The 21,725-nt window shown below is 41.3% G+C and overlaps 1 protein-coding gene across 2 annotated transcripts in view; it reads right to left on the minus strand.

Annotated features, from left to right (window-relative positions):
* Nucleotides 1–21,725, minus strand: part of LOC108899822 (proton myo-inositol cotransporter) — a 55,716-nt gene that overhangs the window by 8,767 nt on the left and 25,224 nt on the right. For both annotated transcript variants that reach the window (XM_018700488.2, XM_018700487.2), the window contains one exon: nucleotides 13,319–13,427. In XM_018700488.2, coding sequence (XP_018556004.1) covers nucleotides 13,319–13,427 — 109 coding nt within the window. The remainder of the gene's footprint in view (nucleotides 1–13,318; nucleotides 13,428–21,725) is intronic.

The raw sequence follows: 21,725 nt of genomic DNA on the forward strand, positions 1-21,725 counted from the left end.
ATAGAAAGGGGAAAAAGATAATGGCCACACAAACACACACACCTGCAAGAACTCAAAGTGTCACTATGCAAACTGCGTGTTTGATGGACAGAGAAAACACATTGTACACATGCATATAAAGTAGATAAGGATGAGAGAACACAAACATAAAGGAGGTAGTACTCATTAAAGAAAAAGCCAAACTAAAAGAATCTGCAGCATTGTCTGCTTCTGTGTCTCTACAGGCAGCTCAGAATTAGCATTCTGCTTTTCATCGCTTCAAAAGCACTGTTATCTCTCTCGTGCTCTTGTTCTCTCTCTCTCTCTCTTTCCCAAAACAAAGACATTCATTTGAGGGATTTGCATAATAACACTTAATACTTTTCTGCCATGGTATCCAGTCAGACAGAACAGAGGAAGGAACAAGATGGCATGAAATTCTGGTCTGAAAGCTTGACCTACAGTAGGTTAAAGAGCATTGGGAGATAAAAGTTACAGAAGGCTTTATTAGTCATCTGCAAAGTTAGATATACACCAGCAAATGCATGTGTTGAATGGATACACACAGATACACACATACACTGAAAAACTCACAAAAGAAATTAGTTGGTTTTAGAGCAGCAGCGGGAGTAAAAGCATTATTTCTGTTCTCAGCAGTGGAGCCTGCTGTGCTCCATCTCCAGCCCTGCATCTTACTGATTACAGCACTCACTCACACACACATACACACTTAGACAAACACGATGTTCTGACTTAAAAACTACAGCAAATAACAGCCTGCAGAAGCAAAAGTGATCGTTTTTGTTCTGACTACTGTACCTAGATTTGTGCTAAATGTTAAAAGCGTCTTAGAAATGGCATCTCAGACTCAAAAAGCCGCCGACAGATGCTCAAAGGGGTGAACGTGTTCCTGTCTAATGTCTGATAACTGACTATCCATCCTCTGCAGCCTTTTATACGTGTATAGTCCTCCTGCATAAAGTGCTAAGTTGTTATTCTAGTAACAAGTGTAGGCTGTAATGAAAAGCTGGCTGTTAGCAGGCGACAACACCTTGAGAAAAGTACAGTTTGCTAATTTCCGCTCACATCTGCAAAGAGCATCGACTTTGCCTCACAAGTGTGATTTTTTCACCAATCATCTCCGGGGAAAAATAGTTGGGAGACAAAGTGAAGTTTTGGTACAATGCAGAAAGAAAGCACCGCAGCTCGGCAGTCTCATGGAAATTTCTCCCCAGATGAGAATGCCTCATTTTAATGGGTACACACACAGAACAGTGCGGTTACAGAGTGTGTTCAGTGTTTATTTTGGCGTGTCATTAAAATTCTTAAAAACTGCAATCTTGTTAATTTCTGGGAGTCTTGTTGAGTTTTGTTTGTGTTTCCATGCTGAAAAAGATGCACGAACATGGTTCGTGGTTGCATTTTAATGAGACAGTTTATTTCTTTGTGAATGGAATCAGTCCAACTGACAATGAGTGAAATTTCATTTGTAGTGACACAGATAGGAAATAAGTGAAACTTCTTGCCTCATCTTAGTGTTTTTGAGTATTTCTTCCTCAATGATATTGGCAATATCTACTTTTTTCAGTGCTGCAAGCCTCAAGAAGACAGGTTTAAGCTGTCAACTCTGATAGAAAGTGACACCTCTCAGTCTGAAACCCAATTACTTGTCAACTATTAACACACATCAGAGCGTGGCAGGAAACACTCCAAGCAGGACTTGAATTAAACAGACCTCCAAGGTTATTTCCAGATGTCTGATATATATATATGTATACACACACACACACACACACACACACACATATATATATATTCTTTTTTTTGAGTAAAAACAAAATCTTTGGAATCTGTGTATTATTGATCAATAACAACGCACCGGGGCAACGTACCGAGCAGAAAACAGGAGTTGCTGGAATACCACTACTTCGATCGGTTAGTTGCACAATTCTTGAATATTAACGGATATATTGGACAAATTAATGTCACTTTGTGCTATAACTGCACATAAGTTATTAAGCACAACCTTCCACATCTTTCATTTTTCATTATATATGTGGAATATCCCTGAATAAGAGCAGCTATTATGGACAGCCATTCACAGCGAAAAGAAAAAGCTTTCAATCCAGGTTTGCCATCATTACACACAGACAGTAATAACATGTACAAAGGTCAGAAAGAGCCCTGGTAATATTCCCTGATGACCGCATTGTACTGAAATCATTTCAGTGTGATTACTAACACCTTCACATGGTGCTTATCTTTACCTGTGCAAACAAAAGGCATAAATAGAGTGGCTGTAGGGAGATTCACGCTCTCTTTCCTACACTCAGATAGTAAAAAATCATCAACATCAACACACACACAGGCACACCCACTGTGTTTTACATAAGAGGCCCTGTGGAGCGCCGGTGTGAAACAAAATAAGAGAAGGTGTGATCTGGCCCTGACCCCGGTCTGAAAATGGAAACACGGATCCACACATCATGTCACGCATCGACTCCAAACCTCTCATTCAGCACATTAAAGAAGAGTGACAACATGGGGCATCGGTGAGGGGTGGGGAGAAGAGGAAAGGGAGAGACACGAGGAGAAGAGAGAAGTAATAAGAGAGACTGAGATAGAGATAGCTGTGGAGAGAAAATGGAAGAAGAGAGTGACAGGCGGAAGAGAAAACATGCATGCACGCAAACATGTTTCTTGGATACTTCTATGCATCAATGTCAGTTCTTGTATTGGAGTGTCACCACCTTGTAAGGTAGTCATTTATAGCCAGCAACAGGAAGGGGAATACATGAAATATTCCAAACCAGACTCCAGCCAAAAACTGGTGTTTTTAGAGGTGGTTGCTACTACCAACTACATTCTATTAACACTGAAAACAGAAATATGTTGATCTATGCTTGGGATACAGCAGAGGAGTAAAACACTTATAATATGAACACAGACCTGATGGGTGTTTTTCATTTAGCTGATTTAAACAGATGGAAAATAGACGTTTTCGCTACACTTCATCTCCCTCTTACATTCGATCACCCCCCGCTGTTCTTAGTCCATTTCACATGGGTGGTGGTGTGAGGACGCCGCTGACTCATGGTTGACATTTACTGACACATTACTGGATCGTCTTGGAGGCTGCTGACTCTTGGGAGTACACAGCATGTCGTCTTAAAAGGACCACACTGAGGCTTTGCGGGTTTCAGCTATTCAACTGCAAATCATATAAACTGTCAACCACTTTCCAAAGTATCCCAAGTTTCGAGCTTCCTTTGCCACCTTTGAGACAAGAGTCTGTTTTTAGTTCATTTCAAAGCAACGTGAAAACCATTGGCTTCTGGCTTGGTGACATAGTGAATGGCAAAGTGGAAACAAAGAGAAAAGCTCTAATGGTTTTGCTTCTCATTTAGCAGATGATGATGATAGAAAACAGTTAGATGCAACACAGATAACCTTTTACTCACTGTTCTGCCTATGAGACTATGTAGAACTTGACTTCACAGTACCATACGCCAATCGGCCACAAAATTAAAGGTAAGGTTTCCCAGCAGAACAATGCACCAGAGCATCACACTGCCTCCGCCGGCTCGCCTCCTTCCCATAGTGCATTCTGCTGCAGTCTCTTCCTCAGGTAAACAATGGGCATGGCCACCCAAGTGATGTAAAAGAAAACATGATTCATCAGGAAAGGAAATCAATCAGACTCTCAGGCTTACCCATTTTTCCTGCTTCCACCACATCAGTTTCAATAACCCATTCCTTGACAGTCCTGTGCCATTATAGCAAGATAATCAGTGTTACTCGCTTCACCTGTCTGTGGCTTTAATGCAGATCAGACTCATATGAGTAATTTTGGAATGGTCATAAAGGTCCATTTGGAAGGCCTTTTGTTTTAGGGTTGAGAACTTACTGCTATGTCATCAGGTAATCAAACCTTGTATTCAGTGGTTATACAACATTATTTCTAATTCACAGGCTAAAACTTGCAAAATGGCTGAAATGGTTCTTCAAATCCTCCAAAACCTTGCTTTTCATCCTGGAGGAAATGAAGCAAAGCTGCCAGACTGACAGAAGGTCATGATTCTGCTGGAGCAGTAAATGATGAGTGATGACAAAAACCTGAATGTGTGCGTGAGGGTGTGAAAGAGAAGTGCAGCGAAAGGTTTTCCTCGGCTATTAGACAAAATGCTCTAACAGAGTGCTACTTATTGACAGAGCACTGATCTAATTATGTAACTTAATAGTATGGATTTAGAGGGAGTTGGAGACCAAGGGAAGGATCAACTGTAAAGCAACAGAGAGAGAGAGAGAGGAAGATGGAGCTAACAAATAAGTAAGTGTGTGTGTGAGTGGGCAAGCAGCGAGTGAGTGGGTGCAAATGAACGACTGACCGATTCAGTGAGTAAGAGAGTAAGTGACGAGGTGTGAGCGGAGAAACAGAAGGAGGCAGGGAGAGAGAGAGGGAGCAGGAAGGAAGTGAGAAATGGATTGAAGGCGAGAAGGAGAATGAATGGTTGAAGAAAACAGACAAGGAGGGATGTGGGTGTGAAAACAAGAACAAATGGACAGACAGGAAAAGATGTAGGGAGAGACAGAAAGAGAGACAGAGAGAGAGAATGTGTGTGAGAGAGATGGAGATTCTCTTGGGAACTGGCCTATTTTTCAAATGAATGCATACGAACACCAGAGCTGCATCGCATTTATGCTCTGGAACAAAAACGCTCAGCCCAAATAGGTACATCGCAGATTGGATGTTCTGATTCAGAGCTGCACACACACACACACACACACACACACACACACACACACACAGAGCATCACGTGTAGCATCTGCAGATCATCACAGAATAAAAACACACCGAGCTCTGCCTGCCTGACCCTCCAAAGAAGTGATACAATTCTGCATTAATTGTCAATGTAAAAAAATATCAATGAAAGAAAGGTTAGATTTTAAAGACTTGCATGTTCATATTACACCCACGCAGGTGATTCCACTTATTTTGCCTGCTTACATCTCCTGTTAGGACTTTGTGGGCGTGTACAGTACAGAAAGTGCATGATTGACATTTCACTTTCCTGTTGCTTTAACAGGTGTAATCAATTACCACTTAACACTGGAGTGGAGATTTGGAAAGTCGAAGCTGTTGCAGTTAATTAGCTGTCCTGTCATGTTAGAAGTATTGGCATATTTGAATAAATTTGCTAACCTTAACTCACCTGCAGTGTATTTCAACATCTTTGGTGTTAAAACTAATTACAGGCCTTGGTGTTTTTAATATCCTCACAGACTGCACCTGAGCTCAGGGTGAAACTGGGAGGAGCAATGTTGGCAGTTATTTGAGGACAATAAACATGTGTTCATATAAATGTCAAAGGTGTGAGCTGCCCTGCCCTAACAGTGTTATCAAAACAAACAAGAGGAAATTATCAAATTCAACTGAATTTGCATTAAATCTGGTCAAGATTATGCTGCAAGATGTTTTTTTTCCAACCACCTTTACGTTCCGTGTTATAGGTTAACCTACAGTTTTGCAAATTTCCAGTTTATAAATCAGAGAAAACACCTGTGAGGGTGTCTTCCAGTCTGTTCTACATTTTACTATGAATTATCTGTATTATACAAGACTTTGTGTAATATCTCCATTTTTTCAAAATGTGTTATAATATACACATCTATAGTAAATACCAGTCCGTCTACAAAATATGCTTTATAAATGACCTTGATCTTGCTGCGAGTAGTGTGTGTGTAATGTGTTCCTGTGTGCATTTGATTAGAGGAAAAATTAGAATATTTCTCATTAAAGAGGTTTGGCTGCGACTGGAGACAGTGGAGGAGGTTGCCATGATTAAGCTGCTTAGAAACGCTTGGAAACATACAAACACACACAGACACATTAAAAAACAACGACGACAACAAAAACTCTGTGTTTCTGGTTTGAATTTTGGCATTTCTCTTAACACGCGCACAAAAAACACACATATACAAAACAGGAAGGTCTATGCCAGCTTTGCAGGCCTGCCAGCAGGGTGACCATGTAAAACTGGCGTTTCGTGACATTTCCAACATGACATTTGTCTGTGGGACCATCTGTGAGGGCCAACTGGCCTGTGTCAACAACAAAACACCCAATTGCCTAAAGACAACAACACATACTAATCATATCACATCATATAATAGGTGCATATAATATCACAATCTTAGATTTTTTGAGAAATCTGATGTTGGCAGATTTATTTTTTTTTTTTGGTTCTTGGATTTGCACTACATGTTGACAAACAGAAATTTTCTTTATGATTCTATTTTACCATGTACAGACATTACTTAACAACATGCCAGACCGGTGCACAATGGTAGCCTGCCCCGCTGATCATTACACAAAAAAATGTCAGGGTTTTGTATCCTCCACCTTTCAATGTTTATTTAGTAGTTGGTATTTTACTCTGCTTTGGGATACTTAACAAAAATTGTACTACCATTTTGCCCTGTATATTCTGACCACTTCTTGTAGACCTGGGCTTTTCACTCACTAACTCTTTGTTTCTCTGTTATGAACTTCATGCCATGAACAGACAAGAATATGACTGAAAAAAAAAGTTTATTATGCTGACATGACAGGAATGCATGTCTCAAAAATCCACATTTCTCTTAACTAGCATTTTTGACTCTTTGTTGTCCTTTGGATATGTAATAAATCGCTCCTGGTTTTGCATCTGATACTGTGAAGCCTTGACTCAAGAGCACAAACCTTTTCAAACGGCTTGTCAAAATGTACCAAAGATCAGCATGAAAGAACACAGAGTTTTACTTCCATAGCTGCTGTACTGAGTATTTTTTATTCCTCTTTCTCTGTCTTCCTTTATAAATCTATGTTCCCTCCCTACATCATGTCATCCATCTTGATCCCCCTCCACCCTCTTCTTCCTTCCTTTCAACACAGTCTGATGACCTGCCCCAACGAGACACAAACACACAAAACCACATACACACACAGCAGTCCCCACCAGCCTGCAGTGACCTTTACATGCTAGATCGTGTGGCTAATTGAATCAAAATGATCCATTTGCTAATGGGGAATGATGATATCTAATTTGACCCCATGGTGAACCACATTGTTCCACATTTATGACTGAAAAACAGAGACGGAAAGGTTGATAAAGACAGAGGGTTTTGAATGACAACCTGCCATGGCAGACTGTATCCATCCATCTATCTATCTATGTAATCTATACACCTATCCATTCCTTCATCCATTGTCGCACAGTCAGGAAGGGAGACATTCAGGGACACGAGTCACGTGGAGCGGAAAGACGAATGGAATGGAGGTCTATTGAAAAGTGATGACTAATCATTTACCCACATATCAGCTCATTATTTGTGTTTAAGTAGATATACATATATAGTATAACATTAGTTTGGGTAAGGTAATAACCATCCAGTCTCACAGTGCAGCTTCCGGCTGCCTCAGCCAATCTATTTCATCAGACTGATTGATTGGCTGTGATTGTGGGTCTTCACACTTGTATTCAGCAGTTGTGTGTTCTGCTAGAATATCACTGCTGAACCAAGAGTTTGGATGAAGTTCATCTGAACTTGTCTGCATAAATGCATGTGATTAGACAGCACACTGCCACCAGTGAGAACACTAATTGCATGCAAGTGTGTGATCTGGACTTGGATCAAATGTAATTTGCAAAGCAAGTAAGCGACTGAACAAGCAGAGATTGTCTGAAAATCAGCTAATAGCAGTATCCTGCACCATCCTAAAGCATCTATACCTCACTGCTCATTATCACTAGATGGAGTGTAGGGATATAATTTGGAAGAGTAACCTCATCAGCTTCAACTGAGATAAAATTTCCATTTGGCAGAATACTGTGGGTCTCCTGAGCTGTACATCAGTGAACAGAACAGAGAGAAGATCTCAGTAGGATACTGTAAGATGACTGACTACTGGATTCACAGCACTCCCATTAAAGCGACCTGGCTCCATCATACTCCTGCTCTATTTTACAGCTTCTCTGTCACAATTTTCTCTTTGTGACAGTCCGCCAGCTTCTTTGTACCCCAGTCTTTCTTTCTGTGCACCTGAGCCCCAATTAAAAGCATGTGACCTCGAAAGGGGAAGATGGAGAGTAAAAAACGTAGCGAACCTTTGACTCTGGCCAGTATCTTTTGATGATTTTGTTGTGACAGATGAGGGATCCTCTCAATTTCCTGGGCTGATCTGTGGCAGATTTGTTAACTACCTAAATCAAATGGTTTGTTAGTTTGTCAAGGTTTTATTGGTCGAGCTGGAAGTTCGATTACAACCTCAGCTGATCCTTTGTTTATTTCCCTGTGAAGGACTACAGCCTCACTTTTTATCTCACTGAAGGGAGGACCTCATGTGGGACAACGTGCTAACACGGACTCCAGTGTTCCCTCCGTCTGAGCGTATTTGATTTAGAGGAAAAAAATCTGTGAACTCCATCAGTTTGTTCCTGTCAAGTTCCCAACTTGAGAAAGCGGACCGTTAGAGCAGAGTGACAGACAATATGTGCCTTTCAAGTTTGGTTTGCATTTTTTATTTTTTTGCCAGTCTGCCAGCTTCTCTCTCGCTGCCCTTTTCTTTCTCTCTCTGTGCCAGGCCGGCGGTTTTAATCAGGGAAAGCAGCTGGGGACAGGGAGAGCGGAGCTTGTCTCTAAGCCCGGCTGATTTACTGGCTCCCCAGACCTCCTTTATATCTCAGTGGCTAATAGGGCTAGCCTGGCAGCTTTGCACAGGAACAAAAAGGCAGGTAGTAGACAGACAGACAGGCTGGGGAAGTATACAGAGGTAAGAAGCACACAGGACGAGTGACGTCAATGCTGGGGGAAAAAAAAACAAAACAAAGAGGTGTTGATTAGGACTAGAACATACAATACAGACATGGACAGAAGAAGTCCCCGTAGAGAAAGTACATTATGTAAGCTAGAAGACAGACAAGCATAGACAATCAAGCTATCAATTTTGAAGACAAGATCAATATTTTATATCTTTACATTATGTTCATCACTCAATGGGGACCATCGTCATGGCAACAGCCATGGCCTTTCCCTTCCTCTTTCCCTGTGCCTGGTGTCTATGCACTGTCTTCCTCTGACCCAGTCTTTCCTCACACATCAACCTGCAAGACTGTCTGAGTTGGATGAGTGTTCTCGCTGTTCCATGTTTTCTCAGCTGTTTACCTGTCTGACGTTTGGTCTAGTTTGTCTGCTGCCTCTTATCAGCCTGTATTGATTACAACCCTGTCTAGAGGTAAAGTGTCTTCTAATTGGATCCACCCAGTCCCTGCTGTTTTTGTCCAGATTCTGACAATGATGGTTTTGAAATCAAATTACTATGAGTTATTCACACCAGTTACAAAAACAAACCACCCTCAGATAAGAAAATCCATTTTGTCCTTAATACTCATATCCACTGTTGATCTACATGTGTTCACTAGTGTGGCACACACAGTATGTGTGGATGCAGAGTCGGAGCCAGAAGTGGTGTGATCAGCTTCACTGGAACAGTACTTTTGCGAGATCACGAGAAACTTTCTTGAGATCTCACAAAAGTACATAATGTTTTTTTTCAACCCTCAGATTTTCCTCCATGTGCCCTTCCAGGCTCTGTACTGATTTAATGACTTCAAAATAAATTTCCACAGACCTCTCCCACACGTGTGTGTGTTCCATCATTTCGTGGTGCCTAACTGACAAAAGCACATACAATTGGTAACCAACCCGGAGGTAAACTGACTTACTGAAACTTTCTTTTGCAAGATCTCGCAAAAGTCTCTCCAGATCTTGAGAAAGTTCCACTTCTCGCAAAAGTAAAGCAAAAGTAAAAAACTGTCACAGACACCACTGAAAAGCTCTACTAAAATCAGTAGTGTGTGTGAGTGTGTATGAGTGATTTTTTCACTTGTATGTCTGAGCCAGTTAGTTCTGGTTAATGTCCCTAGAGGCCCCTCTTAAGTTTTAATGACATCTCCTTACAAGACTCTCAATTCAGGCTACCTGACTCCCTCAGAGAGCAGGTAGGAGCTGGGTTATCTTGACCTGTAACAGGGACAGGTTACTGTCCAGAGTTGATGTCAAAGTCAAGTGAATTCCGACGTGACTGTTCAGACTGAGGTAAAAAAATAACAAAATCTGAAATCAGATTGATTTGTGCTGTGAGCTGAGACTGTTAGTTGTCCTAAAACTGCTGTGCATAGACATGTAGTATAAAAGCTACATTTATACTCCACTGAATATGGTGCATTGACTTTGGTCAATCATGTAATTACCTGCTCACCGTCGACCTGACTGGAGATTTAGGAATAATAACTGTAAACACCTGCGAAGATGTGCAGTGTCTCTGATATGTCCCGAGAACACTTGTATAAACATTTCCAACCAAACCACACAAACAGCAAACAACTCAAACTGAGACATTGTCTTCAAAAATTGATTGTCAGCAGGATGAGGTCTTTAATGTCAGTTCTGAAGGATGTAATTATCACCAAAGGAAGCCTCAGTGGGTCTTTCTGTGAATGAAAGGGCAATCAGATTTCAATTTGTAGAGCGGAGACACATTTTAATGCCAGGTGTGATCATAACACAATCTCTGCACCATCTAGATCGAAGGCTGTGTAAATGGGTCGCTGCTGACACAGATAAACTAGCAGGCTTTTCTGAAAGACCAGAAGACTGGCAGACGCACAAGTCGGAGAGACAGAGAGGTGGATGGGGACAGAGCTGTGACAGATTTAGTTTGTCCCCTCTGCTGTTCAGACGACTGGAAACAGGAGATGAAGACGAACATACAGTAAGAGAAGCAGACGCTCAGCGAGACAGATAAAGACGTCTGTGACCGATCCAGAGTGCCACCTCTGCACTTCAACCACGGCTGAATTTCTTGGCCCATACCTTTAAACTCTCTCACACACACACACACACACACGTTCATCCATGTGAGCACACATATGTCAAACGCACACAGCACACAGGTGCACATGCGCAGATGCCAAAGTCCGGAGTGCCAAGTTGAATCACACGTGCATGCAGAAACGCACACACTTATCCTATTACTCTCACCTCCACCGGTTGCTAAGCAACAGCACATATTCCCAGATTGTTTACAGAACCAGTGATATACTTCATCTTAAAGGGGAGGAGAGATAGAGACAGATGACATAATCTCCTCAGATGGAAAGATAAAAAGAATAAAAGAGGAAAGGCGGCCCCGTCCCTTCACAGGCAAGAGGGCAGTAATGCGATGAGGGCTGTGGCTCCCCGGTGTACGGTGTGTTATGAAAGATGAAAGAAATGTTTTGTGATTTAATACTGTGCTGCTGAGCCAAATGCATCTGTCTAGATCCTCTCTTGTGTTGAATGGGAAGGCAGGTGACATGCAGACTCAGTGTCATGTATCATCATTGTTTTGATTAACCCTGAGGGTGGAGGAGATAAAAACACACTTGAACTTGCCTTTTCAATGGAAATATGATCTAGTAACATTACAGGCTCTGCTGTTTGATCTGTGGTAAAGAGAAATGACAAAGGCAGCTTCAGCTGGCACAGGCACATTTTCCCCGACTCATATATATTTATTAGCTATGTTGACGTATGTTGGATTAATACAGAAAAATGTGAATGTTCAAGATGTCAGGAGTTAGTTGTGTCCCCAGGATAGACACCAAAACGGCACATTTTTAAAAGTTATATATAGGACTGGGCAATAAGGCGTTTTCACACTGTGGGTGTTTTTTCGCACAATGAATTTGCACGTCAATTTATTTTTTTGAGCTGGGGTTTTTTATTATGACTACTTTGACACAGAACAACTCAACTTGACGAAAACAAAATTGATTTTTCTGAGCTTTCGCCCATGCAAATAAAGGCATCGCAATCACACAGACCGTCAAGAGGCTGCTCTGAGTCAAAGGATCCCAGTAGTTGGTCTCTGCCTCCTCAAATGGAGCGGTCGCATCCCCAACAGGACCTCGAACTGTCCCACAAACATCCTAAAAATATGTCCGCAAACCGGTCACAGTGGAGCTTCAGCTTCTGTATATTTATGGGCAAGTATCTTGCATTTTTGTGTTCTATATTCATGTCGTGCTGTATGTGAAAAGGCCTTAAATTATTATTCTGTTTCTGTTGATAAATTATATCCTCAAAGTTTAATGAGCTTCAGTCATTATCAGGATACTCTGTATGGACATATAAAGCTTCCTACAGGTTGGGAAACAGCCGAGTTGTTTTTGGCCGAGCCAGTTATTCTCCTCTCTCTCTCTCTCACTGTGCATGTATGGAAACTCAATGAGGAAATCAATTACACAGCCATCAGGTCTGTCAATATCTGCTCTCAAAGTGTGAAGTGAGTGACACCATTACAACAATGCTGTGTTAATGCTAATGTAGTAACTAGTAATACTAGTAACTAGAAACTCCAGCTGTCAGATAGATGCAACAGATAAGTACTTCAAAATTGTACTTTACTGTAGTACTTGAATATGTGTACTCCTCTGCATTTTAGGTGTTTTAAGAGAGAAGAAAGGGCATCTGTGTGCCTAGGGGTGTTGGACATGGACGACTCTGCATCGCAGCAGTAACACAACATAATCGATTATCGCCTACTGACATTATTTGTTGAATTTCCAGCCTTGGCTGATGTAGCCACATTAGCTGTTTTAACCCTGAGAAGCAAAGGACAGCTGCTAGAAGCCGAAGCTTGGGTGCAGAAGTATTAGTTTTGTTTTCACACACAAATATAGGAAGGCTAGACCTATACAATTTATGTAATTTGGTTTATAATAATAAGACATTTATGTTGACACTGATTTCTAAAGCCCTTTTCTTAATAATATATTCATCTGCCTGCTTTTATTCGTAGATGAAAAAGTAGCCATATGCAGTAATATAGAAAATTGGGGATACAATGCATTGTCATGCATTGTGTTATCGAATCAAATCGAATTGTTAGATCAATAAAGAAGCCCTAGTGTGCACTGATCAAGTCTAATTCTGTAGTCGTAAAGAGTCAACTGCAAATTAATCAGTCCCTTTGTATTTTGCTTTTTTGCTAAATTTAGGCTCCTACTTCATAACAAGAACCTGGTCAGACAGAAAAACTGACAACTTGTAAATTCCAAACAAACCTGCCCCTCTGAACTGTAATTGTCTGAACAGACTTGGCATTAAATCATGAAACCTTGAATCATACACAACCATGCACACTTCACAGCTAAAAATGGCACCTGTCCTCGGTTCCTTACATCCTATTTCACACTGACCACTGCAGACTCTTTCATGGTCTGACCTAGAATTGCAGTGGGTAGTTTGACTCACATGACAGTGTTGATTCCCGAAAGCTGCTGGAACATTTGAAGACCACAGCCCACCAGGAGGGCTCGGCGAGTCGGGGGGTAGGTCAGCATCCGCCAGATCACCGGGCCATCTGGAGGCACAAGCAGAGGCACAGCAGAAATCAATTTCAAACTCGGCAGGAGCTTCGCTGCGAAGCATACACTGACTTTAATAGAGTTTCGTTCCTGAAATAAGCTGCCCACCATAAGAAGAGCAAAACCCCGGCTGCTACAAAAGTGAGGCCAGCGTGAATGTAACAACTGACTTCCTGCGGCAAAGCTAACCGGCTACTGCCTGTACTTTAATATTTATCGTCTGGACATAAGAGTGGTCTTCTCATCTAACTCTCAGCAAGAAATCGAATAAACATATTCCCCAAATTTTCAAATTACTCCTTTAACAGTCTTTTTAATTTAATGGGATCATTAAGAAACTTTCCAAAGTACACTTCTGTTAGCTGATAAATTCCCATATTCATAATATATTAATGATTTGGGCATCAGGTTAGCATAATGAGTCATACTGTCCTCAAATCGGAAGACCTAGGTTCAGTCCCCTGTGACAGCAACCATCTGCCTCACTGAAGTTTCCTTCACAGGATGCTGAGGCTTCATTAGCAAAGGGATGCTGACTCTGACCTCTGACCTCCCCACAGTGCTGGAAAAGTTTAAAAAGAAAATAGCTCTCTTGAGGTTCAGCACAGCGCAGTAGCTGCCTTTTTTTTCCCCTCTTTTTCAGATGGTGGGATATCTCAGTTTGGGATGAAACAAATACTCAGACGGCGGCTTTGGCCTCACTGAGTCCCACTTGGCTCGGCAACAGAGCCAGCCTGTGATCTCCAACACACACCCAGATGAGCAGTTCCTCTGGGACGAGAGGTCTTAATAGGATGAGAGACAAGCATGGAGCTGTCGGATAAAGAGGAAGGACACATGGAGTGCAGAGGGAGACACATGAAGAAAAACACAGGTAGCCCTAGGACACACAAGAACATACAAATATATCATAAACAAGGATGACATGAGGCAGCACATATGAGATGAGGCAGGCGGATTGTTTGGGAGCAGTTGTGCGTGGGTGGACGTCTCCTTCAGCTATCTGCTGAGCAGACCAGACTGTGTAAAGGGGGCCCCTGCTGACACACAAACACACTTAAACCTTTCCCTTTGATGGCTGCCAGTCAGACTTCAAGTTGCATTATAATCTTTGATTTCTTTCAATTCTGAAATGCTGAAATGTCTTTTTAACTTTCACCTGTTAGTCTGCATTTTCACCGCAAAAGCCACTTCACATCCTTTTTACGAAATGAAAGGCATTTTTCACAACACACTCCGAGGCAGTCATAACTGACTTATAATTCTCATAAAGTCTTGCACTTACAGAAGCCTCAGTTTGTCAGCTACATTTTCTCCCTAAGTGTCCCTTATAAGTGTGAAATAAAATTGCAGCATATAAACAGGCTCTGCAGTTATTTCCTTAGGGTTTATGTTAGAAATCAATTTGAAAAAAATGCTTCATTTGTATTCAGGGTCATCAGGTTTTGTGTTTTTGAGTTTGGTTCAGACCTTGATTTATGAGCCACGGCTATTTTACAAAATATACACCCTCTTCTGACTTTAAATAGAATAATTATTTTGTTATTCACATGTTATAGTGCTGACTGGGGAGTGGTCTTGTATACCTGTATAATGACATGAGATTGTTTATAGTGTATTGACAATTTATTTCTATTAACATGACAATGATAATGTAAAATTAATATTATTTTCACTGTGTTGATCTGAAATGCCATTTTCCCTTACATCAATCAGGACAGGGTAAATAAAGATCACAGAGCAGTGACAGAATATGTGGTGAAAGCCCTACAACCATCAAGCACAGCAGCGTGTCCACAGTTTAAGGTTTGATGGTTAATTATCGTCGTTTTTATGACAGTCAGTGTCATGTTTGTCTGGTCAATTGCTCCCTAAATCACAATCTAAAATGACAATTTGTATTATTAGCATGATAGAAATTAGATACTTATAACATTATATTCTTACACTAAACAGGCTGAAATTTGTTTTGTTCTTGCACTGAGTGAAATAAAAACAGATGTTTTCATTTCCCACTAAACTAATTACTTAAAGGATTCAGATGTGAAGATTTTTACTGCTCTATTGCTCTATGTTTTCTTCTCATATGACAGTATAATAATCTGTTTAACTGTTTACAGCAAATTATATCATTGTGCTCTTGGCTTTTGTTGCAGTTTATTTTGGGTCCTTAAACAAAAAATCCTGTATCATAAATTTGGGACAAGAGTTTGAAAGACGTGCATTTCTCAAGCAGGGGGAATCTGATAGAGAGCTGCAGGACTGAGTCCTTAAACCAGGTTTTAGTTGGTCACAGTTTATTTTCTATAATAACCCACAATCCAAAATGATCTTTTTATGGAGGGAACCAGGGTGATACTAGCTTCAGGGTTGGACTACAAAAATATATCATCCCTGCACCACTTTATGAAAAACACTAACCAGCTGCATTATGGAAAACTGTAGGATTCTGAATTCTTGGTGCTAGGGAAACTGAATGCCTTCGCCTGCTCAGGTTACAAATATTTTAGATTAAAAGTGTTAAAAATGCAGTAGTGATTTATGTCAGAATTGTGTTCTCAGTGAGTTAGTGTATATTCCCCATGAACAGCTCAGATTCAGCTTCTAAAGTCAAGGTTTAATGAAGCAGAGCTCTAACCTCAGAGAGTGAGGAGGAAGTGATGCATTTATGGAGCTGAGCCATTTCCATGGCATTGACCTGGTGGAGTGATATTGGTTGATCCCCAGAGATCAGAACAGAGGACCTTTATCTGATTAGCCAACAGGGAAGTCAGGATTCATAGGCCGAAATCAGCTACCCAGAGACGGCCGCCTGAAGAGGAGCTAAATTTACTCAGCACACAACACATCCACATGCAATCGATCATACAAGCAGAAGCTTCTCTCTTGCTCTGTTTTTCACACATGGAGTCACCAAACAAACATTGCATATGCAAGCATATTAACACAAAAACAAGCACGTCCACTCCCATTCATTCAGTATATGTGCAGAGACAGTCGCACACCTCACAAAACACACAGCTTCATTTCCTCAGCTGAGCACCACCCAACTGTAATTTAATCAGATGAGATATTGAAAACGAAGGATGGCAATGAAAAACAAGTCAGCGAGCTACCAGCAAGCCACAAGCACAGTGATTAAGTCTCATCGCACTGCAGTAATTGCACATCAGTATTCCACATTAAAGCTTTCCAACAATATCTGCTTCTTTTTATTTGTACATTTCATTCATTTGATCCTACAGGGCCACAAATACAGAGTTTAGTTTAAACTATGAGGTAAAAACTGAGTAAATACAAAACCTCATTCAAAAATGATGCATTCAGGTGTAAATTATGGTTAAATGCATGAATAATACAAGAAAAAAATATCATGATGTGCCAGCTCCCTTGAGAGATGAAGTGAATGTGATTGCAAAACACACAAGTTTAAATGTAGACAGGCCAACACACACACACACACACACACACACACACACACACACACACGCACACAGGCTTTTCTAATGTCAATCTACCTACATGAGCTCTGTGATCGTTCCTGCAACATCACTACCTGCACAGATCCCCTTTGATTTCCCACCTTATCAGTATTCAATACAGCAAATACTAATAGCCTTACTCTAAGACCATAATACAGTTTGTTTGTACAGTGAGCAGGGGAATACTGGCATGTGTCTTTAATGAGAAACGGGCCCGGCTCCCTCTTCCTCTTCTTCTTCCTCTGTTTCCTCTTTGATATTCAGCAAAGGAATCTCCAATTAGCTCTTTTTCTCGACTACCTGCTTTTGGGAAAAACCCCCAACTTCTCCGCCTGACAACCCCCGGCCAATTAGAGTGCCCATTTAGCACCGCTGGTCCTGTCAGATGTTTCTTTTTATTCACGCTTCAAACACGTGCCACTGTCAGCGTAATGAAATATACAGTGAGGAGAGAAAGGGGGAGATGAGGGACAAATCTTTTGTAAATCAGTGAGATGTATTTCTGTCCAAGGGTCAACAGAATCAGGAGGGGAGGAGCTGGTCACCAATCAAGGACAGACAAACAGACGCTCAGGTTGATGGAGGCAAAGGAGGAATTATAAAGGTAGAAGTCCATCTATAAAGAGGAATACCTCCACTTTTAAGGGGGACAGGAATAGCACTTTCAATCCATCCAATCACCATGTCCCGAAGAAGTAAGTGGCTGGAAGCGGGCTTCACTTATGTAACCGAGCGGACTGCAATCAAGGACTGAAGCCTGAGCTGGCAATCTGCAGCCCTCCTACCTCAACCTCCATCTCCCCTCTAATTATTTCTTCCACATACTTCCCCTCTCCTCACATTTCTCACCTCTCCTCCGCTCCCTCATCAGAGTCGGATCATGACACTTTGCACTCAACACAGTCAAGATCAGAACAGAAGGTCAGGACTGATAGAGAATAGAAATTAGGTGCAACGGATGTTATGGAGCCACCATGCAGCCTATTTTGTGTTTCACTAATTTACAAAGAAACAACTTTTTCCTAAATGTTAATGTTACAATTAAAAAGCCACGTAAAGCCATGTAAACAAGCTAAATATCTCTTTAAAGCTATAGGTTTATGCGAAAATACCCTCATGTTCAAGGAATAGTTTGACATGTTGGGAAACATGCTCATTCTGCTGAGAGTCATCGTATGTGTGTACGCTAAATGTGAAACTATAGGCAGGATGATTAGCATAGTATAGATTAGCATTAAGACAGGAAACCTTTGGCTCTGTTCAAAGTTTAAAAAATAACACATAGTTGCTTACTGCTTAAGTCATCTAAGGTGACTAAACAGAATTTAAAAATGACAAGTTGTCGTTTAAGAAGGAAATAGGTGCTACGCTATGTCTTGACAAGAGAAGTGACTTCCTGTAGCGTTGTCATTACCACGCGGTTGCTAGGCAAAAAACAAGAAGTTAAAAACACAATGAGTCATTTTTTGAGTCACTTTGTTTTTATGTACAGGCTAAACAAATATGATATAACACATTAACTGAGTTGTGCATCCGAATCACGGATAGTGGCAATTACAACAGACGTGTCAATGGACCTGTGTAAAATGGCTGCAAAGCTACTGTTCACCATTGCTCCAAATACATTAACATAGCAAAAATAGCTGATTTAGGTTGGAAAATAATTTGACGATGAGGCTAGCAGTGCAGGCGGCCATCTTGGAATTATGCATGAACACTCCTTTGCATTCAACTAACACTGAGAGAATGCACTATGTAGTTTGATACTTAACAGACAGACGTTAGAGTGATATTAATCTACTCTAACTCTCTAGACGATAATTTCATGAAAAAACTATATGTGATGTGTGGCTGCACCCTGTTCCAACACATTTTCGAAATCTAAAAATAATCATGTTGTCTGGAAAGCAAGAACCTTGATTGGTTCTTTCCCAGATGATTGAGAATCCCCGCAGACCTGTAGTGTTAGGTTAGAAACACCATTTTAAGTGGAGCTGATCAAATCTTGCTGGTATCCAAAGCTCCTGTCTGCAGGTGCAGGGGGAGCAGCTGTGTTTATCTAAGGGCAGTGAGGGGCCGGCAGTTGCCAAGAGCCGAGTACCAGACAGATGGATGGATGGATAGATGGATGAATGGATGGAGTCACATATACACAAATACACAACAGTGGCAATGGAGCTTATACTAATTCAACATTAATATACTTAGAATTTTCATTAGACCTATGCAATTACTCACCAAAGTTTCAAAAACTGGACAGATATAACAGGTTTGGAAAAATCAGCCAAACCTTTTCTCTTGATGAGCAGCTGGTGTTGAAAACTTTTCTCCACAAAGTCACCACCTGATTATGGCAATCTGCTTCTCCATTTCTGAAATTTATGACTCCTTCCATTCGCCTAAGTACCTTGAGTCAGTCATCGACCACAAACTGAAATTTGATGCTAATTCTTGAGTAGGAGGGGTCAGCAACGTTTGTACTTCCTGAGGAAGTGTTTTGATATAGACAAGTCCTTTATCCAATCTGTTCTCACATTATTGCTTGGTACAGGAACTGGAACATTAAGGATGAAAATCAACTGAGCCATATTGTGAAGGTGGCTGACGAGCTGATAGGTGCCCCACAGACCCACACTGACGGCCATGTTTAACCTTGTGTCTACTTAGTATACTTTTGTATTTGTTGTTCTTTCTGTACTTTGTTGTTGTCTTTTATTGTTGTCACCTGACTACAAGCCAGGTTGAGCCCATCTGGGATAAATAAAAGACTGAACTGAACCTCTAATCCTCTCTCTCTAAAATCCCTTAGTTTTTGCTTTGTTGTATGTACCCAGCAGATAGCGCTCTAAAGGCCAGTTTTCAGGGTGCCCTTCTTATTCCTACAGTCAATTCCAAAACTAAAGAAAGCCTAAACGTGCCCACGCACTTGGGCGAGGTAACCTGTTGTATCAAACAAAGCTCCCAGCACCAGTGGCTTTCTGATTTTAAAAGTTCTCTGATGAGTCAAACCCTTTTATCTTATGATATGTTCAGTGACTCCAAGTGTGGCTCTCTCTCTAAGTCATTATCACAGGCATGTCTGAGAAAATATAGCACCTTAGGCTGTGGAAACAAAAGCAGCTACAGTCACCCCGAGCAAACTGTGTATCAAGGGGAGCTGCTGTCAGCGCTGAAGCTAACGGTGTCTCTAAAAGGTTAAAAGAGTTTCAATGTGTGTGTCAACAAAACCACCGTTGCTCCAGTTTGAAACAATTGAAAGTGATCAATCAATGGAGCAGAGGAGGTTGCCTTTCAGGTTCTCCTGTCAGTCTGTTGTGTTGTTTCTGTCCATTTCTGCAGCTTGGTAGCAAAAGAAAGAGGGCGACACAAGAGGAGGCAGATACTGGAAACAATTGGAAAAAAACTGAGCCTGGCTTTGTAACTTCTCCCATTCTGAAAAGTGTTGAAAAGCTGCCGCCACTGCTGCCTGGTTATGAATCGGATCGTACCAGTGGAGGCACCTGAAGTTGAGAGGACGAAGCGACACAGAGATGCATGCATTTTTAAACTCCATCTGATTTTTCCAGCTGAGATTTTTTATTATTCAGCGCTTAGACAGCTTCCCCTGCAGGCACACTGTCCATCATTAGGCAGAAAAGTAACACAGCAAAAAGTTCAAGGATGTAACTCTTCTTCGTTTTCTGAAGAGAAGCAATTTCCTGCTTCTACATGATGGCTCAGTGGGTAAACTGGAGCCATCCAGTACTCGCTAAAATAAAAACAAATGTTATGCAAGAATCAGCTGCTGCTGCTGTCACTTTGACCCCAAACTGGTGGGTAGTTGGTCCTGAGGGATGAGAATAGAGACATAACAAGTGTGTGTTAGTGTGTGTGTGTGTGAGATGGAGACAGAAACATACAAGGCATCTTGATTGCCTAGGGGGAACAGGCACACAGAAACCCGTGCACACACACTTTCCATTTTATATCCTGTTACTCTGCAGCAGGGATGGACAACACACACACTTACACAGCATCAGACGACATCACTGCATTCATTTCTAAGGAGAGGAGTGCAGCAGAGCTTGTAATCTAAGCCTTTTAACAATGTTGTCATATTGTGGTGTTGCATGTTTGAGTTGATTTCAGTCGCTGTCATGAGCACACACAGGAGAAAACTGCATTTGAAATGGATATACACAGACAAATTGCACATTCAAATACTGTATTCCTTTTTTTCTCCACACATCCTGTCTTATCTGCCATGTGGGGATTTTCATCAACAGTCGGAGCCAACTTTTTTTGTGCCAGCAGATATTCATTATCACATTTTTAAATGGCAAAATGGTGCATCTGGCCTGCCTGTGCCCCCACCCACCCCTCCACCCATAAAACATACAGTGTTAGGGAGTGTGAAAGAGGCTGGTTCAGTATCCATCTACCCATGCAGGGCTTGTGACAGGTGCAGAGGGGGAATCATGATAGATCTGCAATTGCAAAACTCTCTCCTCGCTCAATTATTAATAAGCTGCTTTAAAACCTACAGGGGAACAGAGGAGTGGAGAGCTCGGAGAAAGAAGCTCTTTTGTTCTCTATCTGTCAGTGCAGCTTCTCCTCGCTGCTCATTCTGCAACACAATGAGTTTGGTGACTGCTGACATGGTTTGGAGTGGCAGCAACTCAACGTCAATGTCATTCTGTTCGCACTGTACTCCATTATCTTTTTTAGCACAGTTTCTTTAACAAGGCACAGTTCAGGCCAGGGTTAGAGGGTTTCTACCTGATCACACAAACACATAGAATATAGATTAGATAGATTAAATACACACACACA

The sequence above is a fragment of the Lates calcarifer genome, linkage group LG18 (genome assembly GCF_001640805.2).
Source record: "Lates calcarifer isolate ASB-BC8 linkage group LG18, TLL_Latcal_v3, whole genome shotgun sequence".
Classification (NCBI taxonomy): Eukaryota; Metazoa; Chordata; class Actinopteri; family Centropomidae; genus Lates; species Lates calcarifer.